At 57.9% G+C, this 21,652-nt stretch overlaps 3 protein-coding genes across 7 annotated transcripts; all 3 read right to left on the bottom strand.

The window, feature by feature from the left end:
* Positions 1–55: 55 nt before the first annotated feature.
* Positions 56–1,939, bottom strand: TMEM223 (transmembrane protein 223). The gene is made up of 2 exons (XM_030569002.1): positions 1,183–1,939; positions 56–574 (listed from the first exon to the last, which is right to left on the bottom strand). The coding sequence occupies exons 1-2, from the start codon at positions 1,559–1,561 to the stop codon at positions 282–284; spliced, it is 672 nt and encodes a 223-aa protein (XP_030424862.1). The 5' UTR covers positions 1,562–1,939; the 3' UTR covers positions 56–281.
* Positions 1,940–2,032: 93 nt separating this feature from the next.
* Positions 2,033–11,710, bottom strand: NXF1 (nuclear RNA export factor 1). 4 transcript variants are annotated; one of them, XM_030568986.1, is made up of 21 exons: positions 11,521–11,710; positions 10,824–11,037; positions 10,274–10,442; positions 9,853–9,936; positions 9,363–9,467; positions 8,965–9,045; positions 8,569–8,638; positions 8,394–8,482; positions 8,163–8,270; positions 7,965–8,074; positions 6,289–6,325; positions 6,127–6,195; positions 5,914–5,969; positions 5,612–5,719; positions 5,107–5,165; positions 4,630–4,745; positions 4,252–4,294; positions 4,048–4,120; positions 3,759–3,941; positions 3,609–3,669; positions 2,033–3,146 (listed from the first exon to the last, which is right to left on the bottom strand). In XM_030568986.1, exons 1-21 carry the CDS (start codon positions 11,672–11,674, stop codon positions 3,108–3,110), a joined length of 2,028 nt encoding a protein of 675 aa, XP_030424846.1. In that variant the 5' UTR covers positions 11,675–11,710; the 3' UTR covers positions 2,033–3,107. The 4 variants fall into 4 exon arrangements, with proteins under 4 accessions (XP_030424846.1, XP_030424848.1, XP_030424849.1 ...); XM_030568988.1 differs by having other exon boundaries at positions 5,107–5,162; XM_030568989.1 differs by having other exon boundaries at positions 10,280–10,442.
* Positions 11,711–14,970: 3,260 nt separating this feature from the next.
* STX5 (syntaxin 5) lies at positions 14,971–20,881 on the bottom strand. Of its 2 annotated transcripts, XM_030568999.1 has the most exons (12): positions 20,650–20,881; positions 19,439–19,610; positions 19,113–19,323; positions 18,941–19,011; positions 18,575–18,630; positions 18,120–18,190; positions 17,808–17,924; positions 17,553–17,609; positions 17,369–17,441; positions 17,024–17,124; positions 16,817–16,938; positions 14,971–16,555 (listed from the first exon to the last, which is right to left on the bottom strand). In XM_030568999.1, exons 3-12 carry the CDS (start codon positions 19,302–19,304, stop codon positions 16,396–16,398), a joined length of 1,020 nt encoding a protein of 339 aa, XP_030424859.1. In that variant the 5' UTR covers positions 19,305–19,323; positions 19,439–19,610; positions 20,650–20,881; the 3' UTR covers positions 14,971–16,395. The 2 variants fall into 2 exon arrangements, with proteins under 2 accessions (XP_030424859.1, XP_030424858.1); XM_030568998.1 differs by lacking the exon at positions 19,439–19,610 and having other exon boundaries at positions 20,650–20,878.
* Between the last annotated feature and the right edge of the window lie 771 nt (positions 20,882–21,652).

The raw sequence follows: 21,652 nt of genomic DNA, 5'->3' as shown, positions 1-21,652 counted from the left end.
CCTCCCAACCCTGCCAGCCTCAGATACACATGGCTGGCAGAGAGTTCACAGCAGCTGCTCCACAGTTTCACATTTATTTCAAAAGCTCACAATTGGAGCCCCATCCTTCCAGGACATAGTGCCTCCTTCAACGGGGCTGGGCACTGCTGTCCTCAGGGAAAGGCAGAAGGTTAGTGTGGTGTGAATCTGTCCATTGCCCCCAATCTGGGGACTCTTCTCTAACTGTCCAGTGGCAACCCCACAGGATCCTCCAGCAGTGGGAAGCACCCTCATTCCCCCCATCACAGCTTCCTGTAAGCCCCCACTGTGAGGTCAAAAAGCTGTGGGTTGTAGATCTGGCCCTGCTTGTCCAGAAGGAAGTAAAAGGGCCGATCCTTAACCTTGAGGGGAATCATGGCAGGCACCTCAGAACGATGAGCCATGCAGGAGACCTGGCGCAGGGGCACAGTGAAAGATGAGCTCAGCCCGAAGGGATAGTAGGTGCTGAGGGTCACATCCCGTCCCCCCTGGTGCAGCACGACCTTCCACACCGAGCGGCGTGAATACACGAAGCCGGCAGCCACGATTAGTGAACCTGGGGTGGGGAGAAAGAGAGAAAATGAAATCCCCAGACACCATCCACGATACCCAGACTGGTTTAGCAGGAGGCTGTGGGTTGGGAGGCACTGGCAAAACTGAGGGGGAGCCCAAGGCTGGGATACCAGGGGGCTGCAGATTAGAACTGAGGGACATCAGCAATGTGGGGGGCGCAGTTTCCCCATCTCCCAGCAGCGGGATTTGGCTCTGAGTTTCAGAAGCCTGATTCCACTCAGCTGCTCCAGGTGGCCCAGGCGGGGAGCAGAACCAGACTCTGGTCCCAGATCCCTCTTCCCAGGGCAATGAACTGAACTCAGATCCAGCCAGCTCCCAGACACAGCTCCCTGTCACCGACCACCACCCCTAGGGTGGGCTCTCTCCTTTGTGGGGAGAGGGTTTCGGGGGGAACCCCATTACTGGTGTCTTCGGTTCATGCTTCCCTAAGGCTTATCCCTCCCCCACTTCCCCAGGATGCAAGGACTGGAATCACCGGTTCCGCCTGCCCGAGTGCTGTGCCTGTGCTCCCCTTTTCCCTGGGTGCTGCCACAGAGGGAGGGAATCCCCTGCCCCCCCCTTCTCTCTCCGGGGCCCGCCCCCGGCTCTCACCTACGGTCAGGCAGGACACGGTGAACCCGTAGCGCCACTTGTTGGAGGCGGGGTTGACCGAGGCCCCGCCGGGCAGGGTGGGCGCGGGCCGGGCGCTGGCCACGGGCCGGCCCGCGGGCCGCAGCTCGCTGAAGGCGAAGTGCGCCAGGTACGCCCAGAACGCGAACTGCCCCGCGCAGAACAGCCCGAGCAGGCGGAAGAAACGGGCCCGCTCGTGCCGGAACAGCAGCAGGTCCCGGGGCACGTGCGTGTCCAGGGGGGAGGTCCCGCGCGCCGGGCCCGCCAAGCCCCGCGCACCGCTGAGCCGGGCCCAGGGCCCCCACACTCTCCACGTGCAGCAGCGCAGTCCCCACAGCCCCAGCTGCCGGCCCCCCGCCATCTCGCCGCTGGAGCGCGGGGGCGTCTGGGACTTGTAGTCATGACGGCTCCTCCCACGTAGGAACCCGGTGCTTCTGTGTAGGGGCAGGAGGCTCCTTCCTCTGAGCCCTGCCCCCCTTACCCACAGCGCCTCCTGCCACTGGGGGAAAGCCACCCCGCCACGCTGGAATGTGGAGAGGGTTTAGAAGGGGCGGGGGGGAGGAGACTGGGATGAATGTTTAGGGGGCCTGGGAGATGACCTGGAAGGGATGGTACTGGGATTGGGGGGCAACATGGAGTGAGGGAGGACTGGGATTCAGGAAGAAGGTGGAGAGGACCTGGAAGGGGGGGCATAGTGGAGAGGGGAGGACAGGGAGAGAGGAGACTGGGCTGGGGAAGATGACCTGGAAGGGAGGGTACTGGGATTAGGGGGCAATATGGAGAGGCCCTGGAGAACATGAGGGGATGCATCCAACACAGCCTTCAGCCGAGATTCTAACAAACACCACTTTATTGAACGCGCAGGTCCCAGCACATACAGCCACAGAGAAACCAAGGACGATAGTGCCCAGCTCTGGCCTGCAACATTCTGCTTCAGCCTGAAGACTTGGGGGGTGATTCCACAACACAGAGATGCACAAGCAGGAAGGGTGAAGCCAGGGTCTTCCCCAATGGGTGCAGGGAAACCCCTGCTGCCTGCTACTCCATTGCTGCCCAGGCACATAGGAATCTTGCAGCCCCCCTCCCCTTCCCCTAGCTCTAGGGTAGGGAATAAGGGAGAGTGTAGCCAATGACAGTCCCATTACTCTTTAGCTGAGAACACCCACCATTCCAGATCCCACACAACCCCCCAATCCCCTCAGCACACTAAGGGAAGCCTGTTATCTTCCTGGGGCCGTGCTTTATTTACCTGCACTGCAGCTGCTGCAATAGAGAGCAGGCAGGTGGCAAAGACCTGCTAGGACCCGGCAGGGGCTCTGTTCCTCTCAATCTCAGCATGGCTGAGGCATGTTCTCAGGGAGACAGCTCTAGGGCTCTTGGGGCTGCCTGTCCCCAGAGAGGAATGCAAGTCTATTAGGGGGGCACAGCCCGGTGGGGGATATGAACACCACAGGGTTGAAGTCTGAGGGAAACTTATCTCATCTGTTAGGAAAGGGCAGGGGTTGTGAGTGGTACACCTAGCCCAGCTCATTGAAGCCATGCATACGACTGCTTATTTTAAAACATACCAAAAAAAGTCACTTTCCTTCTCCAGGCCAAAAGCCTGAGGGGAAGGATGCTGGTTCTGTCCTTGAAGCTTCTGGGTGCCCCAGCAACACTTTGCTTCTCAATCTTGCTTCCACTGCTGCTGGAAATGGCTGGGGCTGGAGGCAGGGCAGCATGGCCAGGACTGTCTGTATGACGCCCAGCTCCATTGGCCTGCTGCAGGGGCTCCCCCTTCAGAGTCTAGGTCCCCTGGTTGCACCCAGCAACAAGCCCCCACCTTTGTTATTTTAAACTTTCATTTATTTACAAAAACTGTCATGGAAAATAAAACATCAGTGGTGGGGGAACTGCAGAGTCACTGCTCACTTGAGAAATGCCACATCTGGGATCTTCCCCTCTGTCTGAAAGAGAACAGGAACCAGTCACAGGGACTCTGGGCATTGCAATCCTCATCACCCAGGGAGAGGCTGCATAGAACTCCTGCATCCTGGCTCCAAGCACCCATTAGACATCATTCCCTTCCCAGAGCCAGGGATAGTGTCAACATAGGAGTCCTGACTCCTACTGCAGTGCCTTCTCCACAAGACTATCCTTTCCTGTGCCTACAAGGTGCCCTGAAGCAGAGAATGAAGAAGCCAGGCCCTGGGAGGAAGGCAGCCCCGGGAAAGAAGATTCTTGTTGGGATAGAGAGGGGTTGAGGCATCCAAGGTGGCTCCTGGCCCCATCCCACCCTCAATCTCTAGGCACTGAGGCTGCTGGCGGGGAAATGAACATGCCCCTGGCTTCTCCCCTCCCCCTCTCTGGTGCAGGATTCTGAGAGATCCCAGTCCCCTGGGATGAGTCAGGTGCAGGCACTGGCTCACCTTGAGCTGGGTGAAAACCTGGGCTGCCTGGCTGTAGTCCCAGTCGTTGTCCTGGAGGCACCTAGGGCAGAGGGACACTGTCAGTGAGCAAGTGATAGGCCATGGGGCAGGACCAACCCTCCCCCCGAACCTCCCCCAGGGCCTACTTACTTTTGGGACCACTCAACATTCATGCCAGACTGCATGGCGAAGGCCTGTAGCATTTCCTGCTGCTCAGCCGACAGCGTGGGCACGGGGCTGGACGAGGGCGTAGGTGCTGGCATCACGAAGGCTTTGCGGATCTCCTCTGTGTTCGCTTTGCGCACAAACAGTTGGTCGTTCACAATGCACAGCCTGAGGGGTGGGGAGAGTGAGGCGAGGGGTGGGGGGAATCCTCATCCCTTCCCTCCTCCAGAGCCAAGGAGATACCACTGCCCATCCCCCTGCTTCCCCCACTTACCCTGTGATGCCAGCTGGCACAGCAATGAACATGCGGGTGAAGCCTCTCACCATATCTCGGGACTTGCCATCCACTGCAAACACAGAACAGAGCCCAGTGAGGGGGGCATGGAGAAAGGGGTCCACCAGAGGGTGAGGGGTCTTAGCAAGGAGAGGTGCAGGGAGGCGCCTGAAAATGGAGGGTGGGGGGCTTCTGGACACTCACCTTCCTTGAAGACCCCATGGACAGCAAAGCACAGCAGGGTGTTCTGCAATATGAGAGCGGGGGTCACTGAACTGCTACCTCCTCACCCTGCCCATGGGACCTGCCTACGCTGCCTCCTCAGTGGCCTAATGGCTTCTGCCTCCCATTGCCTGACCACTCCCCATTTGTTCCCCACACTGTCCCCAGAGACACACTCTCCCCCACCCCATGTCACAGCACAGCCTGCCCTGACCCCAAGGTGGGGGCATTTTCCCCCACCCTCCATCCTTCCCACCTCACAGCACAGCCCGCCGTGCCCCCAAGGTTGGGGCATTTTCCCCCTCCCCTCAAGCCCCATCACAGCACAGCCCACCTGGCCCCTGGGATGGGGGCACTCACCGTCTGTGCACAAACATCCACCACGAAGGAGTTAACATCATGCTGGGTCTTGGGCAGCTCGTTGAGGAAGGCCACCACATTCAGCCTCGTATGCTTGAGCAATTTGAAGCGCAGGGCTGGAGGGAGAAGCGGGAGGTGAGACCCCACCCAGCATGACAACCCAGTCACAGCACCAGTCTCAAGTCTGCCCTGCATAGAACCCCAGACTTGACTCTGCAGAGAGAGTCTGAGCTGGTCACTTTGGGGGGGGGGGGGGGGGGGGGGGCGGAGAAAAAAAGAAAACTACCCTGACCGTAACCAATGCAAAAACACTGCCTGAGCCTGAACAGCCGGAGCTGATCCTTCCAAGAGGGGCAAGAGCTGCCTCGAGTGTAACTGACACAGTGATGCTGCCCGAGTCCGCAGAGAGCCTGAGCTGACCACTCCAAGAGGGGAGTGCTATTTCAAGTGTGATCGATGCAGCCCCATGGCACTTACTAGGGTCCTTGAGTCTCTTCACATTCCTGCTGCCTTTGAAGTATTCACTCAGGATGCTTCTGTTGAGAAGAGATGCCCGGTGAGTAGCTGGGGGACAGTACCCTGGAGCTCCTGCCCCATCAGCCCCACAGAAAAATGCAATGGAAACCTTCCTCCCTTACCTGGCTCTTAGCTTCTCCCTGAGCCTCGCAAATGGGAACAGAGGCAGTTTCAGTTTACTGGGCAGGGGAGAGGTGAGCCCCATTTAACAGACAAGGGAAGGGAGTTGCCTGAGGGGACACTGTGAGTTGGAGGTCAAGCCAGAAATAGAACCCAGCCCCCCCTGCTCTAGCCAGAAGACACCACTCACCTCCAAGAGCTGGTGACAGTACCCAAGAATCCTGACTCCCAGCCCCCCACCCCATAGACCTCACAGCCCTCCTGTGCCAAGGATAGAACTCAGGTGTCCGAGTTCTCAGCCCTACGGTCCCTTAGGAGGGCAGTCACTAACCCCTGGTGGACGTACCTGGAGGGGTTCTGGGAGAGGAAAGGGATGCTGAGGGAACAGCAGGCCCCATCGTGGTAGGCATCCAGCAGCCCCTGCCTGTCACCAGAATCATATACAGAGTAATACCTGACAGGGAGAGAGTGTATTAGCAAACGGCAGCTGTGCTGCTAGGACAGTGGCTTCACTATCCCTGCCCCAAAGCTCTCTCCACACCTAAATGCCCTGTGCCCCCGGAACAACATGACCCATATGCTCCCTCCCCATCCACCTCCCTCCATTCTAGCTCCCTAAAATGACTCATACCACATGAAGGTACTTACTGCTGCAGGAAACGAAGCACCAGCACCTTCAGGTCATCCGAGCCAAAGTAGCTGCCCTGTTTGTCAGAGAATGTGACAGTTAGTGCCCTGGCTCACAGTCCATCCCCTCTCCACACCCCAAGAGTGCCTTCCCCAGTCTCGCACCAGGGCCCATCCTGCTGGCAGAGTGATTAATGTACTAAATCAAAGTCCCCCACTCCCTGGCCCCTTTACCTTGCAGGGGGGGAGGGTGGTGGGCGTTTCCACGTCAAAGACAATAGGAGGGGGAAGCTCGTGGCCGTCCTGCGGAGAGGCAAAAAGGTAGAGCAGTGAGCAGAGAGTGCCCCAGCAGTGGGTCCTGAACAGGACAGCCCCAGGTTAGTGCAAATCACTCACCAGGCGCAGAAGCTTCGGGAACCGCAGTCGGATGGAGCTGTCAAAAATGGGACATGAATCAGTGGGGCCAGCCTGACCCCTATGGGACCTCCTTCCCTCTCTGACCCCACCCCCCATGCCCTTGGCACTAACTCTGCAGGCCACAGAACAGGGATGCCCCTGTGCCCACCACACTCCTCCTTCCCCAATGCAGCACCCCATCTCATCCTAGCAGGGAAGGGACCCAGCGCCAAGGGACTGGGTAGCAGGGACAGAGCAGATATCCCCCCTGCCTTAGTGAAGGATCTTGGGGCAAGAGACCAGGGCTTTACTACATCTGCCCCCTCCAGATCTTGGAGCCTTGGCCAATTTACAGGCCCAGGAATACTGTGGGGCTGGTGCCTCATGACTGAAGGGCTGCACACTTACCTGGCTCTTACTCACCTATGCGACTAATCTCCAGTGAGGAGAGAGAGAGTGGGGGTGGGGAGGGGAAGACAAGGGCAGGATGGCAGGGGGAGAGGACATGGATTCCCACTGATCATGGAGCCGCCGTCATTGCAACCAACTTACAGCTGGGGGAAGCTTCCTGCATCAAGGCCCAGATCTAATTAATGTCCACGCCATGACACGTGGGGCAGGGATGACAGAGGAGAGGGATGCAATGGAACAGAGGAAAGGAGGACAGAACAGGAGGAAAGAGGGATCTGGGAGCCCAGGAGCAGAGCCTTTTCCTCCCCTGCCTGGCTCCTCACATCTACCCCAGACGCATTGGTGCTGCAGAGGTTTGAGGAAGACTCACTCCGGGAGAACACAGCATTCTGGTCATTGGAAAGCCCAGGCCTCCTGCTCCTGCTCAGAGCCAGTCCTAGCCATGCCTGCTGCTATGGCAGGACCTGGGGCCGCTGATGGGCTTGTGTGCAGCTGCTCACCGAGAGCGTGAGAGAACAAAGGAGCATGTGCCAGGCCCTTACACCAGGAAGGACCCCTCTGCGCTGACCGCCGGGCGGTCTAGTTTGGCCACTGCACGGCTGTGCCTGTCTTAGGTTGTTCCTTCCGTGAGGAATCTTACCCGTCTCTGGCTAGCCAGCCATCGTTGAGGGTCAAACAGGGGGCGCAGGGACTGGCAATAACAGCAGCTCCGGGACTGTTTGGTACAGAGCGATATGGGGGAGCAGCCCCCTAAACATCCATCAGGAGCAGAGACAACAAGCCCCTCCTGTGTGCGACTGGGGAGACCACGTGGCGACAGTGGCTCTCCCATGGCCAGTGTGGGAACAGGGATACTAGAAGAGGCTGTGCATCTTGGAGTCCCAGTGCCCAGGTTGAGGGAGGAGGAATGGGGAGAGAGAGGGAGAGGAAAGCAGTGTAGAGGCAGAATCTAGCTGTTACTTTAGGGGAGTAGAGTGCATTGTGGGGAAAGGGGACAGGGCTCCAAACTGGCTGAAATAGAAACCACATCATCAGCCGTGCAGCACTCAGGTCCCATGCGCCCCAGGGAGGGGCCCAGAGCCTCAGCACAACCAGAGAGGGATGCAGGGAGAGAGACACCATCAGGGGGCAACTGCAAGAGGGGCTGAGATCCAGCTCCCAGCAAGGGACTGGCATCTTCGTTCTGCTGCATTGCCCTGCACTGGGCAGGAGAGGCCAAATGATTGGGGCCAGGCGATCCACAGGCCCCAGAGGCTGTCACTGACCTGACGTAGCTGGACTGGTCCCGGAAATTGTTGCACAGAGGGTTTCCATCCAACCACAACTCCTCCAGCTTGAGCCCCTTCACCTTGTCCAGCTCGCACTCAGACTTCAGCTGTGGCAGGGAAAAAAAAGAAGAGGGGCAAAGCATGAGTGCAAGGTCACGGAGGGATGGCTGGACCGGGGATGATGGCAGCATCTACCTCATTGCGGGTCAGATTGAGGATCTTGAGATTGGTGGCTTTCTGGGCCAGCTCCGCCAAGTCATCTAGCTGGTACAGCTTGTTGCTGGTGAGATTCAGTGAGAGCAGCTGCAATTGCAGAGTGGACAGACGGTCAGAGGAGAATCCAAGAAAGAACTACCCATCCCTAGCGGGGTGGCATGGCGCTGAGCGCCCAGACTGAGGTTCCAGGATGACCCCCCCACCCCTCACCTCCGGGATGTTCTCTTCAATGATCTGCAGCACAGCCTGCATGCAGTTCCGCCGGTTCAGCACCACATCAATGTTCTGTGCCACCAGGTCTGGAAGAGACGCACAAGCTGAGCACCCCACACCAACACCCTTTCCTCGATACCAGCCACCCCACACCTACCAGGAGAACACGCACCTGGGTCCGTGCGAAGGCTCTTCAGGTCCAGGGCCTGCTGGGACCCGTCATATCTCTTACTCATGGTGAGCTGAAAGCACAGAGACCATGGGTCAGAGGGGATTGGTCTGCAAAACCCAGCAGTGGAGGACCTGGGGCAGGCAGGCAGGTCCCTTGCTTGGCTCCCCTAGGTGCCATGGGATGGAGTCCTGGGGTAGTTTTGCCCAGGCCCACTGCAGTGTGACAAGCTCCTCTCCCCTACACCCCACCCCAATATGCACCAGGAACCCCCCAATCAGGAAACAGTGCCCCATTTCCTAGAGCTTCCCAGAGCTGGTGCAGGCTTGAAGCACCTCCCCATGGGTCTCCCCTGTAGAGCCCAGTGGGGGCACAAGAGAGCTACCCTGCACCACTCACCTTCAGCTGCTCAATCTCCTCCGGCTTCAGCTCCTTCTGGACAGACTGGGGTGGAGATGAGTGGTTGACAATTAGCACCACCTGGAAGAGAGGCAAGCTAGGTGACAGAGGGGCAAGAGCCAACACGGGGCAGGAAGCCCATGTCAGGGTACTGGGGGTGTCACAGAGGGGGCCCATGCAGTGCAGAGAGGTGTCTGTCAGGCTATGTGACAACTGGACACAGGACATGTTCCCATGCTAATCCTGCCAGAAGAGCAGAGACCTGGCCAGACCCAAGGGGCTCCCCGGAGAAAGGAAGGCACAAGGCCAGCTCTAGGCATTATATCCCTCCTTCACCCATGGGGGTCTTTCCAGCCAGGTGCTAAACACAGAATGGCCCAGGGGAGGGGGAATCATACCTTGTAATTGTCTCGATCTGTGATCTTGCGGGACAGCTGCTTGAGCGCATTGGCTGTTGCCATATCCTCAATATAGAAGTAGGCCCGGCTTTGGTCGTAGTGGAACTGAGGGGAGAAGCCAAGCAAGTCAGAGAGCCCTGGTATCCCCGCCCTGTCAGGAAGAACCTGGCTGAGCTATGCCTGCCTGCAGGCATTCCCATCCCCGCAGCTCCACTGGGGAAGCTGAGGCATAGGGAGGAGGACTGACTCACTCAAGCCTGCAGAGCAAGTCTGTACCAGAACCAGGAAGGGCACCCAGAAGTCTGGCCTGACTACTAGTGCCCCCCTGCTGCAGCCACTAGACTCCACTTCCCTCCCAGAATTAGGAATTAAAACCAGGAGTCCTGACTCCCAGACTCCCCTCCCTTTCCAAGAAACAGGGATAGAACACAGGAGTCCTGACTCTGCCTCCCTGCTCACAGCCTGCATGACATCCCAGTGCAGCTCTCACCTCCACTGGAGTAAAAGGGACACTGGACAAGTTCTGGAGAGAGCTCAGAAGCCATGACTTATCATACTTCTTTCCATAGGGAATCTAGGAAAAAAAGGCACTTGTAAGTAGCATGTCAGTAAGCTGGCAGCAAACTATGGGTCTGGGAGCTACAGAGGTCTCAGGGAACAGTCCTGCTCCTAGGAACCAGGAGCATCAACCAATGAACAACAAGGTCCATCCCCCCTGCCTAGGGAGTGCCTGCTGATCAGACACTTGGCAGCCAGGCTGGACATTATGCCCCCTTCACAAACTGAGTCAGAGGGGCAGGACAGCAAGATGACCTGCAAGGGATGTGCCCTGGTTTACCAGGATGTGCCAGGGCTGTGGGGTAGGGGCTTTGCCAAATTCCCTGTTCCCTCCCTCACTCTCCAGCACTCACTGTGACCTTGTACCACCTCCTCCGGCTGCTGCTGCTGCGGCTGGCACTGTCACTCCTGTCCTGGGGGGTGAGGTCTCGTTTCACTGTGACATGGATGTTGGTGGCACCTCCCCGGCCCCGGCTGTGCCAGTCATCACCTCGCCTGTTCAGCCGTGACCCATAGGGAGCGCTGGGAAGCAGAAGGACACAAGCACTTAGCATTAAAGACGTGTGTGTGTCTGTCTTGAAAGCTAAAGGAACCCAGAAATATCTGATTGAACCCTGTGGTCATCGCTGCATTAGAATAAAATGTCTGCAGCAGCCTCCAGACACAGAGACCCTATTTATCACCAGCACAGGAACAGTGCAGCTTTCCCCTCATCCCCAATCAAGAGCTGGAGCGCAGCTGGTGCCCCCTGGAGGGGAAAGGCCACAGATTCCATTCCCTGCCTCCCTGAGTCAACCAGTCCCCTCACCTTGGGGCCTGACTGAAACAAGCATCCCCTAGAAGGCATTCCCCCACCCTGAGCCATTCCATCACACACAATGCCCCAAAGCCCCTCTCACTCACTATCTGGTTCGAAGACTGTCATGGGCGTCGCTCATGAGAACATCTCCGTCGCTCTCCTCCAGCTGACCAGAAGGGCTGGGACCTGCTACGCCCCGGCTCCACGAGCGGTGGTTCCCCTCACTGTACATCTTGCCTCGGAACGGACCCCGACCTTTCCTTCTCCTCCCAGCGAAGCCCCCACCACCACCTGCACTGCCCACACGGTCATCATGTTCTGTGCAAAGGAGCAGGAGGAGCATCAGACACCATTCCCTCTTTGGTAGCTTGACACATGGGAAACTGCCTACGCTAACCCCTAACCCTCCTGAGCCCTTAGGTCTGCATCAGTAGAGATGAGAAAACGCATCAGGCCCTGTCGCCTCCACCGCTTTCCCAGTCCATCCCGCAGGGCTCCCAGCGCCCCCCCCCGCCAGCATTTCCACTGCACCCATCCCCCCCAGAGCCCCTCATCGCCCTACCCTCTCCCCACGCTGGGCTGGAGATAGGGAGCAGGGACCCCCCAGGAGACAGGCAAGCCCGAGCTAGATCACAACGGAGACAGCCCCCAGCCAGCACCCCCTCCGCAGGCCCACCCCCGAGACCAACACAGGCCCCCCAGAACCCCACCCGACCCCAAGGCTCCGCCCCCCAAACGCCACCCCCAAGAGCTCCCAAAGGCCTCAGCCACAGCCCCTCCCGCGTCACCCAGCCCCCTCACCGCTGTACCCCCCTTTCCCTTCCTCCGCCATCGGGGGGGGCTCCGCGCGTCGCTGCTGGGCGGGGGAGGGGAAGGATAATCTCGCTAGTTGGCCGAGCGGGGGGAAGTAGGCAACGATCCCACCGCTCGGCTCCGATCCGCTGACCGAGCGCATGCGTAGACAGCCTCCCGGGAGGTGCGCATGCGGTGGGCGGCCCAACTGGAGGCATTACGCATGCGTAGTTCAGCAGCATCGGACGCTTTTCGATGAGAAGTTACACCTCCCCCTATTTGTCCCCGAAGAGGGGGAAACACTACGCATGCTCAGAAAAAACGACGCTCAACGCGGCTCAGAACGCTGCGCTGCGCATGTCCACAAAAGCGGCTGGAAGGAGGGACTCTCGGGGACAGCGCTGCCCCTGCGGTGAGGGTTCGAGTCTTACCTGCGGAAGCCGGGACCTCCATTGGATCTGCGTTCAAGTCGCAGCCTAGCAGAGAATGTGGCAGTGGGACCACTAGCTACCTAGATCATCTGCCTTTTCCCCATCCCACACCCCCAAGATCCTGGATTCCAGTCCCACCAGTGGATCCTTGGCCATATTCTGTGGCTGCAGCTTCATCTTTGGACAGCTGCCCTCTCCTGTCCCCATTGGCCTCAATCCCTGGGACCACCCCTGTGAAGGCCCCAAGCTTCAGCATCCATGGGGACTATTATAACTTCTTTTGCTCCTTGCACAGTATGACAGACACCCAAGGGGGCCACAGCTCTGCCAAAGGTCCTGCCTTCCTTGTGGGTATAGAGGCAGCATGCAAGCTTGTGGTCCTCTATCCATTAGGACAACATGACACCCTGTGCACTGGGGATGACATATCAGAGGGCTGGTATTCCAGCAGCCAAACCCACTTCAGGGGCAAAGGAGGTGCAGAAGCATTTTTTTGGGGGGGGGGGGCGGGGGAGAAGCAGCCTACTTTCTCCCAGTGCCATGTGCAAAACTAAGGTAAATGCACCCAGGATGAGTGAGCACAACCTCAGCCCTTCCCCACTTGCCATTTCATCCTGAGTTTTGTGCTGTTTCTCCTAAAGTCCCAGGAGGCAGATCACGTAGGAACCACTGCTTTCATTTCTAGCCCCCATGTTTGGAGAGGAAAAGTTGAAACCCTTATGAACCAGACCAAAAAGAACTCAACTCCCCCCAGATCATTTTATAAAATAGAAATCTGGTGATTTTTATGAGGGCCAACTTTTATTTTTATTTTTTTTACCCCTTGAGATTGGCACTATTTGCAACCTCTTTGGGTCACAGGTTGTCTCTGCTCCGTTTGTGCAGTGCCAGCACAACAGGGCCCTGGACTAAGGTTCCCACACACTACCACACACCAATTAATGAACTAGAGGTGGAAAGTGGGAGATACTGCACCTGGAGAGGAGCAACTGGTAGGATGGACACACTTTCCAGGGCCCTGAGACTGCAAGAGATCCCACAAACATCATCCACAACCAGAACAGGCAATCCCAAAAACATGCCCCAGGCAGTATCTTTTGGGACCATGTCATATTAAGTGACCAAATCATATTAATGCTTTATGTATCTCTGTGAGCCAGGGACTGTATGCACTCCATGGGGGGAGCAGGGCCACCCGGGGGGGGGGCAAGTGAGGTAATTTTCCCCAGGCCTCGCAGGGGCCCCCACAAGAGTTTTTTGGGGCCCCTGGAGTGGGTCCTTCACTTGCTCCAGGGCCCCCAGAAAACTCTCACGGGGCCCGGGCCCCCCGGAGCTGCTTCTGCTACGGGTTGTCATTGTCAATTCAGCAGCAGGGGGGTTCTTCTGCTCCGGGGCGGAAGGATCCCCGCCACCGCAGAAGTGGAAACCGGTGCCAAAGTGCTGGGTCTTTGGCAGTAATTTGGTGGGGGGCTCCCGCTGTGGGTCTTAGGGGCGCTTCAGTGGCAGGTCCCGGAGCGGAAGGACCCCCCGCTGCTGAATTACTGCCAAAGCGGGGGCCCCCCACCACCAAAGACCCCAGGCCCCTTGAATCCTCTGGGCCGCCCTGGGGGGGGAGCGTTACCACAACTCCTCCAGGAACCAATATCCCCGAGATCAATTAGGATGAATTACTTAAGGCTTAGGTTGTAAACACCTCAAGAGAATTGTTTCCCATGGGGAGGTTTGAATATCTGGTCCAATCTGGCTTTTCCGGAGACTAACAACAGAAGAGGTTTTGCTCTGCAAAGGTAAACTGACGAAGGGCCATTTCTCTGATCCAGCAAACAGACAGGACTTTATGTCTAAGGGGGGACCTCTACCCTTGTGGAATAGTTGGTAAGACTTTAGCGGAGTAGGGCCTCCTAAGACAGATGGGTGATGTCCACTATTAGCATGCCTCTAGACTAGGATCTTTTTTTTAAAAGATGTTCTCTGTTATGCTTTTACCTTAAAAATACATGTGCTTAAAGAGCTGCAAGGTGACTTGTAATTGCTAGCAACATACTGGTCATAGTCCTCAGGCACTGGCTGTGAGAAAAACCTGCTTGCTGGAGATATCACAGTGGAAGGCTGTACAGCCTCAAAACCCCAGTGAGGAGGGAGTGGGACAAGGGTCTCTGCCCGGAGACCAGTGACAGCTGGAGACCTGAGTGGACCCCAGGGGTAATACAGCTGAAGTTACCCTGAAACTATGGCACCCAGTTTGCCTTGCATTGCAGGGCTTGTCAGGACACTAACATCTCAGTGAATCAGAATAAGCTTCTCAGTGAACCTTCCACCCATCCCCTGCAAGGGGTCTCTCCTTTCATGTCTGCTCCTTCCTGGTTCTGATGCTCTAAGAAACTGAATTGTTGCCACTAGGCCTGGCCCTCTGCTGGTACCCAGCACCCCCACCACTTTTTAAATTATCCTATTTGCAGCAGCCCTGTTGCCCCCATCCCAGCATCTGGTTTATATACAGTCTCCCACCACTACTGTCAGTTCAGCCCAGAGGAGGACCTGGTGTTCCCCTCCCTCTGCCATCTTTCCTAGAGAGCAATCAGCAGGTTCCAGCTGGAAGCAGCGGCCAAGCACAGGCCCCTCTCCCTCTTTCCATCCAAACCCCAAAGGATCAGCCCCAGCTGACCCAGGTGGTAGGGCAGGGCAGACTGAGCTCAGGGCAGCAGCAATGATCTGCATGGCCCCAGTCTCTCCCCTCTCCACTTTTCTCAGTCAGAGGACACTGTCCAACTCCTCAATATATGAGGGAAGCTGGCCAGCTGGTTACCAGCTCAGAGGGGTGGGGAGCAGGCTCAGCCCAGGAACCTGCAGGTCACTCCTAGCAGCTTCCCAGCTAAGAGGAGACCAGAGCACAGAGACCTCAGGGTGGCAGCTGGGCCTGTGGACATGACCCCCCTGGTCTCCCCACCCAGGACAGTGGCATCCCTCCCCAAAACCCTGTGCCTTCCCCAGGGCCCAGCCCCCAGGAGACACATGGCCAGCAGCAGGGTGGGGTTACAGTCAAGCTTTAATTTCTTTCCAGACTGACTCTGTGCCCATTCCTCCCAGCCAGGAAGGGGCAGGTTACACCTCTCCTCTTCCTCACAGGTCTGTGTCTCCTCCATCACCTGACTGCAAAGGGACTCTCATTAGCTAGAGGGGGCAGCACCCACATTGGAATGTTAAGACCAGGTGATTGTGGGGAAGAATCCTGGAGGTGAAGGGGGGCTGAGGTCACAGCAGGGTCATGACCGGGGATCATCTCAGCCACCATGATCAGGCCCTTAGCGCCCTGGGCTATGCCAGGGCAGGGCTATTTACATTCAACCATTGGACAGGACATTGTGTGAGAGTACCAGCAGGGGGAGGAATAAGGCCCCTGCCCCTCCCCACTCCGCTGGGGGAAGGGGCACCACCCCATAAGGGGTTGGGGTTTAGCAAGACCATAGAGAGATGGTGAGGGGGGCACCATGGCCTAGCACCTCCTATGATGTTAAGGGAAGGAACCACACACAGCTCACTGCAGGGACCACAGAGGAGGGGATTGAACTCTGCCCCCCATGCCACAATCACAGCTCAGGTGCAAGGAGCCCAGTGCTGCCCACCCCCGAGGGGGGCCATCAATGCAGACCTTAAAGCTTCTCTGGGAAAGGCCAGCACGTGGTGGTAATTAGGCAACAGAGCAACAGCAGGAGCAGGGTGTGGGGGAGACACACCCACCTCTCCCTCTGCACTGACAGCCATAAAGACACCTATCCAACTGTCAGGGCCAACCCCAGCTGCAGTGGCGCCCAAGTGGCTGGGGAGGGGTGCAGAGTGGGGAGTCTGTGCTTGGGACAGCCCCATAACTATGGGAGAAGGATGAGACTTAAATACACAAAATACAACTAAGGGTGGAGGGAATGGGGCTAACTCGTCACTCAGCCAAATGCCCCACGGGGCTGACAAAGGCACGTCCAGGGGACAACCCCTTCCCCATGCACACCAGAGAGCTGCTAGGTGATGAGTGCCAGGGTGAGGGCAGTTAGTCCTGGCTGCAGACAGCTGGTGAGCCCCTGCGCAGGATAGGGGGAGGAGTAGTCCCACACGAGGTGTGAGGTGGGCTCTGGTGAGAGTCCCAGCACTAGAGGTTCCTCCAACACTAGTGTCAGCACCCCACAGGCAGCACCCTTTGCTGCAGAGTCCTGGCGCTACCATACATGGGAAACAAGGCACCTGCCTGCCCCAACTCAGTCCTGGGACGTCCAGCCTGGGGGTTCCCGGAGCTGTAGCAAAGTCCACAGGTCACAGCGTGAGGAGGGAGAGCCCCTCTGGCACCAGGCTTCCACACCTGGGTGAGAACTAAGAGTCCAGTGCACAGATGTCCAGTAGTGCCTCTGCCAGAGAGAGGGCGGGGACTCCAGGTGCTGGGGGAGGGCAGGTGCAAGGGGACAGCTCAGGCCAGGAACACCACAAAGATGATGAAAAAGACGATGAGGATGAGGAAGATCTTGACCATGAGCCAGCGGTTGGAAGTAACTGACTGGAAGTATTTGAGGATCTCAGAATGCGCAGCTTCCACATTCAGCTGGGCGTCCTCCACATTGGCATCAATCCTGTGGTGGGGAGAGAGGAAACAATTGAGTGATGGGGCCCATGGACTCCCCCACCCACCAGCCCTAGTCCCAGAGGATGAGCTCCAGACTCTTTGTGGCAGAGATGAAGCTTGCCCCCAGGGCCAACATGGGTGAGTTACAGATAGCCACTGTTCTGTGTGGGGAACTGGTTCCAAGCCTCAGGAATGTGGGATGAGCCCCCAACTAGGGCTGCAGGGAAGGAAGCAGGAAGCTGTCCAGCCATGCCTATGAAGTTGGTACCTCTGGATGGTCTCCTCTTGCTCCTTCACCATGTGCGCCAGCTGCTGGAAGATGGAGCCCAGCTCCACGATGGTGGATTCAATGTTCTGCATGGTGTCCGCCCGGCTCTGGATATACGAATCCTACAGAAGTGAAGGGGAGTCAGTGCCTGGGGCAGCCCTCATCCCCCCCATCCTGTCTCTGGAGCAGTCCTCCCCCCACCAGTACCTGTTCATCAATCAGCTGCAGTTGCTGGCTCATCCGGTTGTCCATGTCAATGGCCACATCCCCCGCCCGCCGGGGTTCATCCTGCAGCATCGCGGAGCCACCTGCAGAGAGAAGCCAGTGCAGTCAGGACTGCCAGAGACTAGGGAACCCTGCAGCCAAGCCCCAGGCTTCCGCACTCCAGGCTCCCAGAGAGGGAGGGCCATCCCTGTCTCCACACAGGAAGTTACCTACTGGTCCACCTTCCCTAGAAGACGGCAACTATGCCCCCCTAGACGGTGCAGCAGCACCCGCCCCCCCCCCCCCCGCCACCAAGCATCCTCCCAAGACAAGGGGCTCTGGACTCACCCAGGTTGCTGGCAGTAAGGGGAATTGGGGTGCGGGAGAAGTGCTCACGCCGGGTCCGCTGTTGCTTCAGGTTCTAGGGGAGCAAGGAGAGGTCGGAGCTGGGGTTAGATGGGGGCAGGTGGGATCTTGGCATGCTAGTTCTCCCCATGGAGGGAGGGGAACAGGGTACACACTCAGATCTTACCTCTGTTCTCACCTCCAGCACTGACTTGAAGTCATTGGACATTGAGGCCAGTTTGGACTGAAAGGGAGGAAGTGAAAGGTCAAAAGGGAACTGGGAGCAGGGCCCTTACTCAACTATTTCCACCCCAGCTCAAAATCACAGCCCTCTCCACAATCCATTCCCCCTCCACCAGCTCAGAGCCACCCCATTTCCCTCATCAGCTGCGAGCACCGCCCACTCCCCATGTCTGTCTCTAGCGGCTCCACTCCCCCTCACCTGCAGCGACACCACAATGGTGTTGGAGTGGGTCTGCACGTGCCGCCCACTCTGGCTGCCCTTGGCCCGCACAAAGTCCTGCAGCTCGGCAATCTGCTTGTTCAGGTTGTTGATGTCCTGGGGGAGAGAAATTGCTCCAATCTCAGTTGAGGCCCATACCCCCACCCGATCCCAGCTGCCTTTTGGCTCCCACCCAGCTGTGGCTGCTGTTCACAGGCTCCAGGTCCTTTCGTTCCTGCCAACCCCACCTCCCAAATAAAGAGGCCATCTCTGTCTCAGCCACCAGGAGATGCAAGCCTAGATCCCACTAACCCGTTTGATGATGTACGTCAGCTCCTCTATCTCCACCGCCTTGTCGTCAAACAGGGACTTCCGCTTGGCCACTGGGGACAGAGAGAGGATTCAAGGGGTGTCCTCTGTGAGGCCACCCACCTGGCAGGCAGTGGGGCTGGGGATAGCCCCAAGGTCAGCTCACAGGAGTCTCGGCTTCTTCTCTCCACCACAAATGCCCTGCTTTATCATGGTCCCCAGGATCAGAGCTAACAGCCCCTCACACATGCAGGCACAGCACCAATTACCCTCCCTCGCTGCTCCTCAGCGGCTCCATAGCCCATCCCAGCCAAGTGAGAGAAGTCTGTGTCTCCAGTTCACAGTGGCTATAAAGAGGCGAGAAGCCAGGTTAACCCCCAGTGCCATCAGCAGCCCCTCCATGTGTGAGCCCACACCCCCAGGCAGCCCCCTCCTACCCTCCGTCTCCCCCCACTCACAGATGGTCAGCTTCTCCAGCTTGGCAAAGGTGTTGCTGAGATCTTTCCCGATGCGCCTGGGTGGAGGTAGAACAGGAGACCAGAGTTAAGGGTGGGGTATGGTCTGTGCTCCCCTAGTTGGGGCCTGCTCACTAAACACACCAGTAGAGCACTCCCTCCTTACCCTAGCCCTGACCTCCAGGACAAACCCCTCCCATCCCCATTCTAGGCCAGGCAGCCTACCTCACCCTTCCACAAGATTCCTTCCTTGCCCATTGATCCTGAGCCACCACCACATACTCCCAGTTATCCAGTTGCTGAGCCCCCTCCCCAAGCCTTGCCTGGCCCAGCCCTCCTCCAGGACCAGGTCACTCTGGCCCCACTCACTTGGCTATGATGGTGAATTCGCTCCTCTGGTGCATGGCATTCAGAGCGGGTTTATTCAGCTGCAGCCCATTCTGAAAGGAGAAAGACAGACTGAACTCAGGTGTTCTGGGGATGAGCATCCCCCATACTAACAAGGAGTGGGCCTGATGCCCCACAGGAAATGAGGACTCACCTGTCTGCTCTGCAAGGACTTGCAGGCGGAGAGGAACTCCTGGGTGCGATCGCGACATGACATGGTGTCCGGGAATGACAGGGAGGAGGTGACAGTGGTGGCAGCAGGTGGGGGCAGCTCCTGTATCTGCGAAGGTCCCAGATAAACGCCCTGATCCGTGTTCTTAGAGCCGTGGCGTTTTCTCGTATTCATTGAGGCTCATAACCTGGTGCTAGGGAGAGGGGAGGCCATGGGCTCAGGGGCTCGGTTAATGGCAGAAAACCAACACCCCCCTCACCTGTCTCCATTAACCCTTTGTCCCACCCCCACTCCTCAAGCACACTCACTATCACATTATCTCCTCTGGTCCATTCATCTCTAACTGCAGCAAGGTGGTCAGGCAACTCCAAGGCACCCCTGCCTGCCCATGCAGGAGCAGCCCCTGACACAAGATCCAGACGGGGATCCAGGCTCCTATGAGCTCAGAGGGGGATGTAAAGGGCTTCCCCACGAATTCATCTGCAGTTCAGAAAGGAGAATGCTTTGCGGTGCCCAGAGTGCAAGGGAAGAGCCAGGCATGCACAACAGGGAGAACCCCCCCGCCCCACTGCAGAAGCCCCCCGGAGGTATCAATGCTATCCTGCCCCAAGCTTCAGTGAGGTCCAGTCCCCATGTGAGCAGCCCAGCAAACAATATGACACTGGGTGACAGTGACAGGCAGGGATGGTGGTAGCAGAAGCCAGTGTCAGGATCAGGCCATTAGGATTAGAGTTCCAAGCAAGCAGAGGCAGGAAGTGGGCAGGACTGGGGGCTGGGCTCCCCAACAGAACCCAGAGTAAATAAACACTGAAGGCACTTGGGTCCCTGTCCGTATGTTGGGGTAGTCAATTATTTTCTGTCAAGGTCCAAATTTCTTGGTCAAGCTATAGTCAAGTCCAGACTCCAGAGACACATTTTTCACAACCAATAAAAACAACAACAACTGGTACATAAAAAGATTTCAGAGTCTGTTCAAAAGTGTCTGTTAGCCCAGATTTGGCCCGCGGTCCGCCTATTGACTACCCCTGTGCACCAGGCCATTTGGTGAGAGCTGCCCCACAGCCCCCTTCTGCATACCACTCAGTGTCCCTAACCCCATTAAACAGAGAAAGGAAGCGAGGCACAGAGCGGCGGTGGGGGGAGTGACTTCCACAAAACGGCAAATAACGGCTAAGTGGCAGAGCCAGAGAGAGAACCCAGGAGTCCTGGCTCCCAGCCCCCCCTCCCACTGGGCCCCAGAGCAGGGGGCTCTGAGCGGGGAACTCCGGGGGGTGGGAGGAGCAGGGAGAAGTGATGCTTCAAGGATCAGCTGGGGCAGACCCTGAACGAGGGAGATGGAGGAGAGGAACCTTTGGGGAGCCCAGAGCGGGGGGGAGGGGGAGCCCGGGGGCCCCTTTGGGGAGCCCAGAGCGGGGGGGAGGGGGAGCCCGGGGGCCCCTTTGGGGACACACACGGGCGGGGGCTGCCCCAATCTGGGCCCAACCCTGCCCGGGGGTCCCGATCCCGCCCCCCGACTCACCGAGACGCAGATGTACCGCTGCTTGTTTCAACCTAGACCCCCACCGGCCGGGTACAACGTCACTGCCACGTACGCCTCACGCAACGCGTCAGCGCGCCACGCCGAAAAGTGCCACGCCCCCTCGCCGAGGAGCGGCTTCTTAAAGGGGCCGCGATTGTCATTAGCAGTTCTGACCCCTCGTAACCCCGGCGTGGCGGGTGTCCCCAGGGGACCAGCCCCCGCCCGACCTCTAGCTGCAGGCTCAGCGCGCGGCCGCCTCTGGGTGGGGCCACGGGACCCCTCCGGCCCCCCTACACCCAGCCTCTGGGCACTGGGCCCCCGAACCTGCCCGTGCAGAGCTGCTCTCCCCGCCCCCCTCACCCTGCCCTGGGGCGCTGGCCCCGCCTCCAGCCCCTGGCCGGGGGCAGTAAGCCCAGCACACAAGCAGCTGTGAAAGTTATGTTTATTCCCCGTTTGCAACAGGGCAGCCCTCTAGGCTGGAGGCGTTTCCCCAGCGGCCTCGGCCTCGGCCTCCTTGGGCCCGCTCTCCGGGCCAGAATCGCTGGCCCCAGGCAGCGTGGTGGCAGACGTCCTGCTCCTGGTGCTCCTTACGGAATCACGCCGGCTACCAAAGATGGAGACACGTCTCCAGATGACCCGGATGTTGAGGCTCTCAGCTGAATGCACCTCGCGGGTTGGGTCTACGATCCGCAGCTGCTGCTTGCACTTAGGCCTGAGTGCGCTGTCTGCAATGGAGGAGTGTAGGCTATCAGCATATTGACCAGACCACACGGATACCCCAGGCCTCACCAATCCTTCCTTTTTGTTGGAATTATTTATGCAGGATATTGTCATGACACTGATTTAACCATCAATTCCTTTATTGAATCCAAAGGCCAAATGGTATTTATACAATTGCTCTAAACATGCCTACAAAGCCTAAATAATAAGCAATTTACCACATCCAGACAATAACAAAACATTTATAAGCATTTGATCAAGATACTTACAAATGACCTAAACC

The sequence above is a fragment of the Gopherus evgoodei genome, chromosome 7 (genome assembly GCF_007399415.2).
Source record: "Gopherus evgoodei ecotype Sinaloan lineage chromosome 7, rGopEvg1_v1.p, whole genome shotgun sequence".
Classification (NCBI taxonomy): domain Eukaryota; kingdom Metazoa; phylum Chordata; order Testudines; family Testudinidae; genus Gopherus; species Gopherus evgoodei.
The sequence above is the reverse complement of the archived record's forward strand: the minus strand, read 5'-3'. Positions and strand labels throughout refer to the sequence as shown.

What these genes read in the sequence shown, in the direction of transcription:
- TMEM223 (XM_030569002.1), bottom strand. Translation starts at nt 1,561, where the DNA reads ATGGCGGGGGGCCGGCAGCTGGGGCTGTGGGGACTGCGCTGCTGCACG. An exon ending in CGTGTCCTGCCTGACCGTAG is followed by an intron (nt 575 to 1,182) that starts GTGAGAGCCGGG and finishes TCCCCACCCCAG; the next exon opens with GTTCACTAATCGTGGCTGCC.
- NXF1 (XM_030568986.1), bottom strand. Translation starts at nt 11,674, where the DNA reads ATGCGCTCGGTCAGCGGATCGGAGCCGAGCGGTGGGATCGTTGCCTAC. An exon ending in CCATGGGGTCTTCAAGGAAG is followed by an intron (nt 4,121 to 4,251) that starts GTGAGTGTCCAG and finishes CTGTGTTTGCAG; the next exon opens with TGGATGGCAAGTCCCGAGAT. An exon ending in GTGCCAGCTGGCATCACAGG is followed by an intron (nt 3,942 to 4,047) that starts GTAAGTGGGGGA and finishes CCCACCCCTCAG; the next exon opens with GCTGTGCATTGTGAACGACC.
- STX5 (XM_030568999.1), bottom strand. Translation starts at nt 19,304, where the DNA reads ATGAATACGAGAAAACGCCACGGCTCTAAGAACACGGATCAGGGCGTT. An exon ending in TGACGTACATCATCAAACGG is followed by an intron (nt 17,925 to 18,119) that starts GTTAGTGGGATC and finishes TCTCTCCCCCAG; the next exon opens with GACATCAACAACCTGAACAA. An exon ending in CCATTGTGGTGTCGCTGCAG is followed by an intron (nt 17,610 to 17,807) that starts GTGAGGGGGAGT and finishes CCTCCCTTTCAG; the next exon opens with TCCAAACTGGCCTCAATGTC.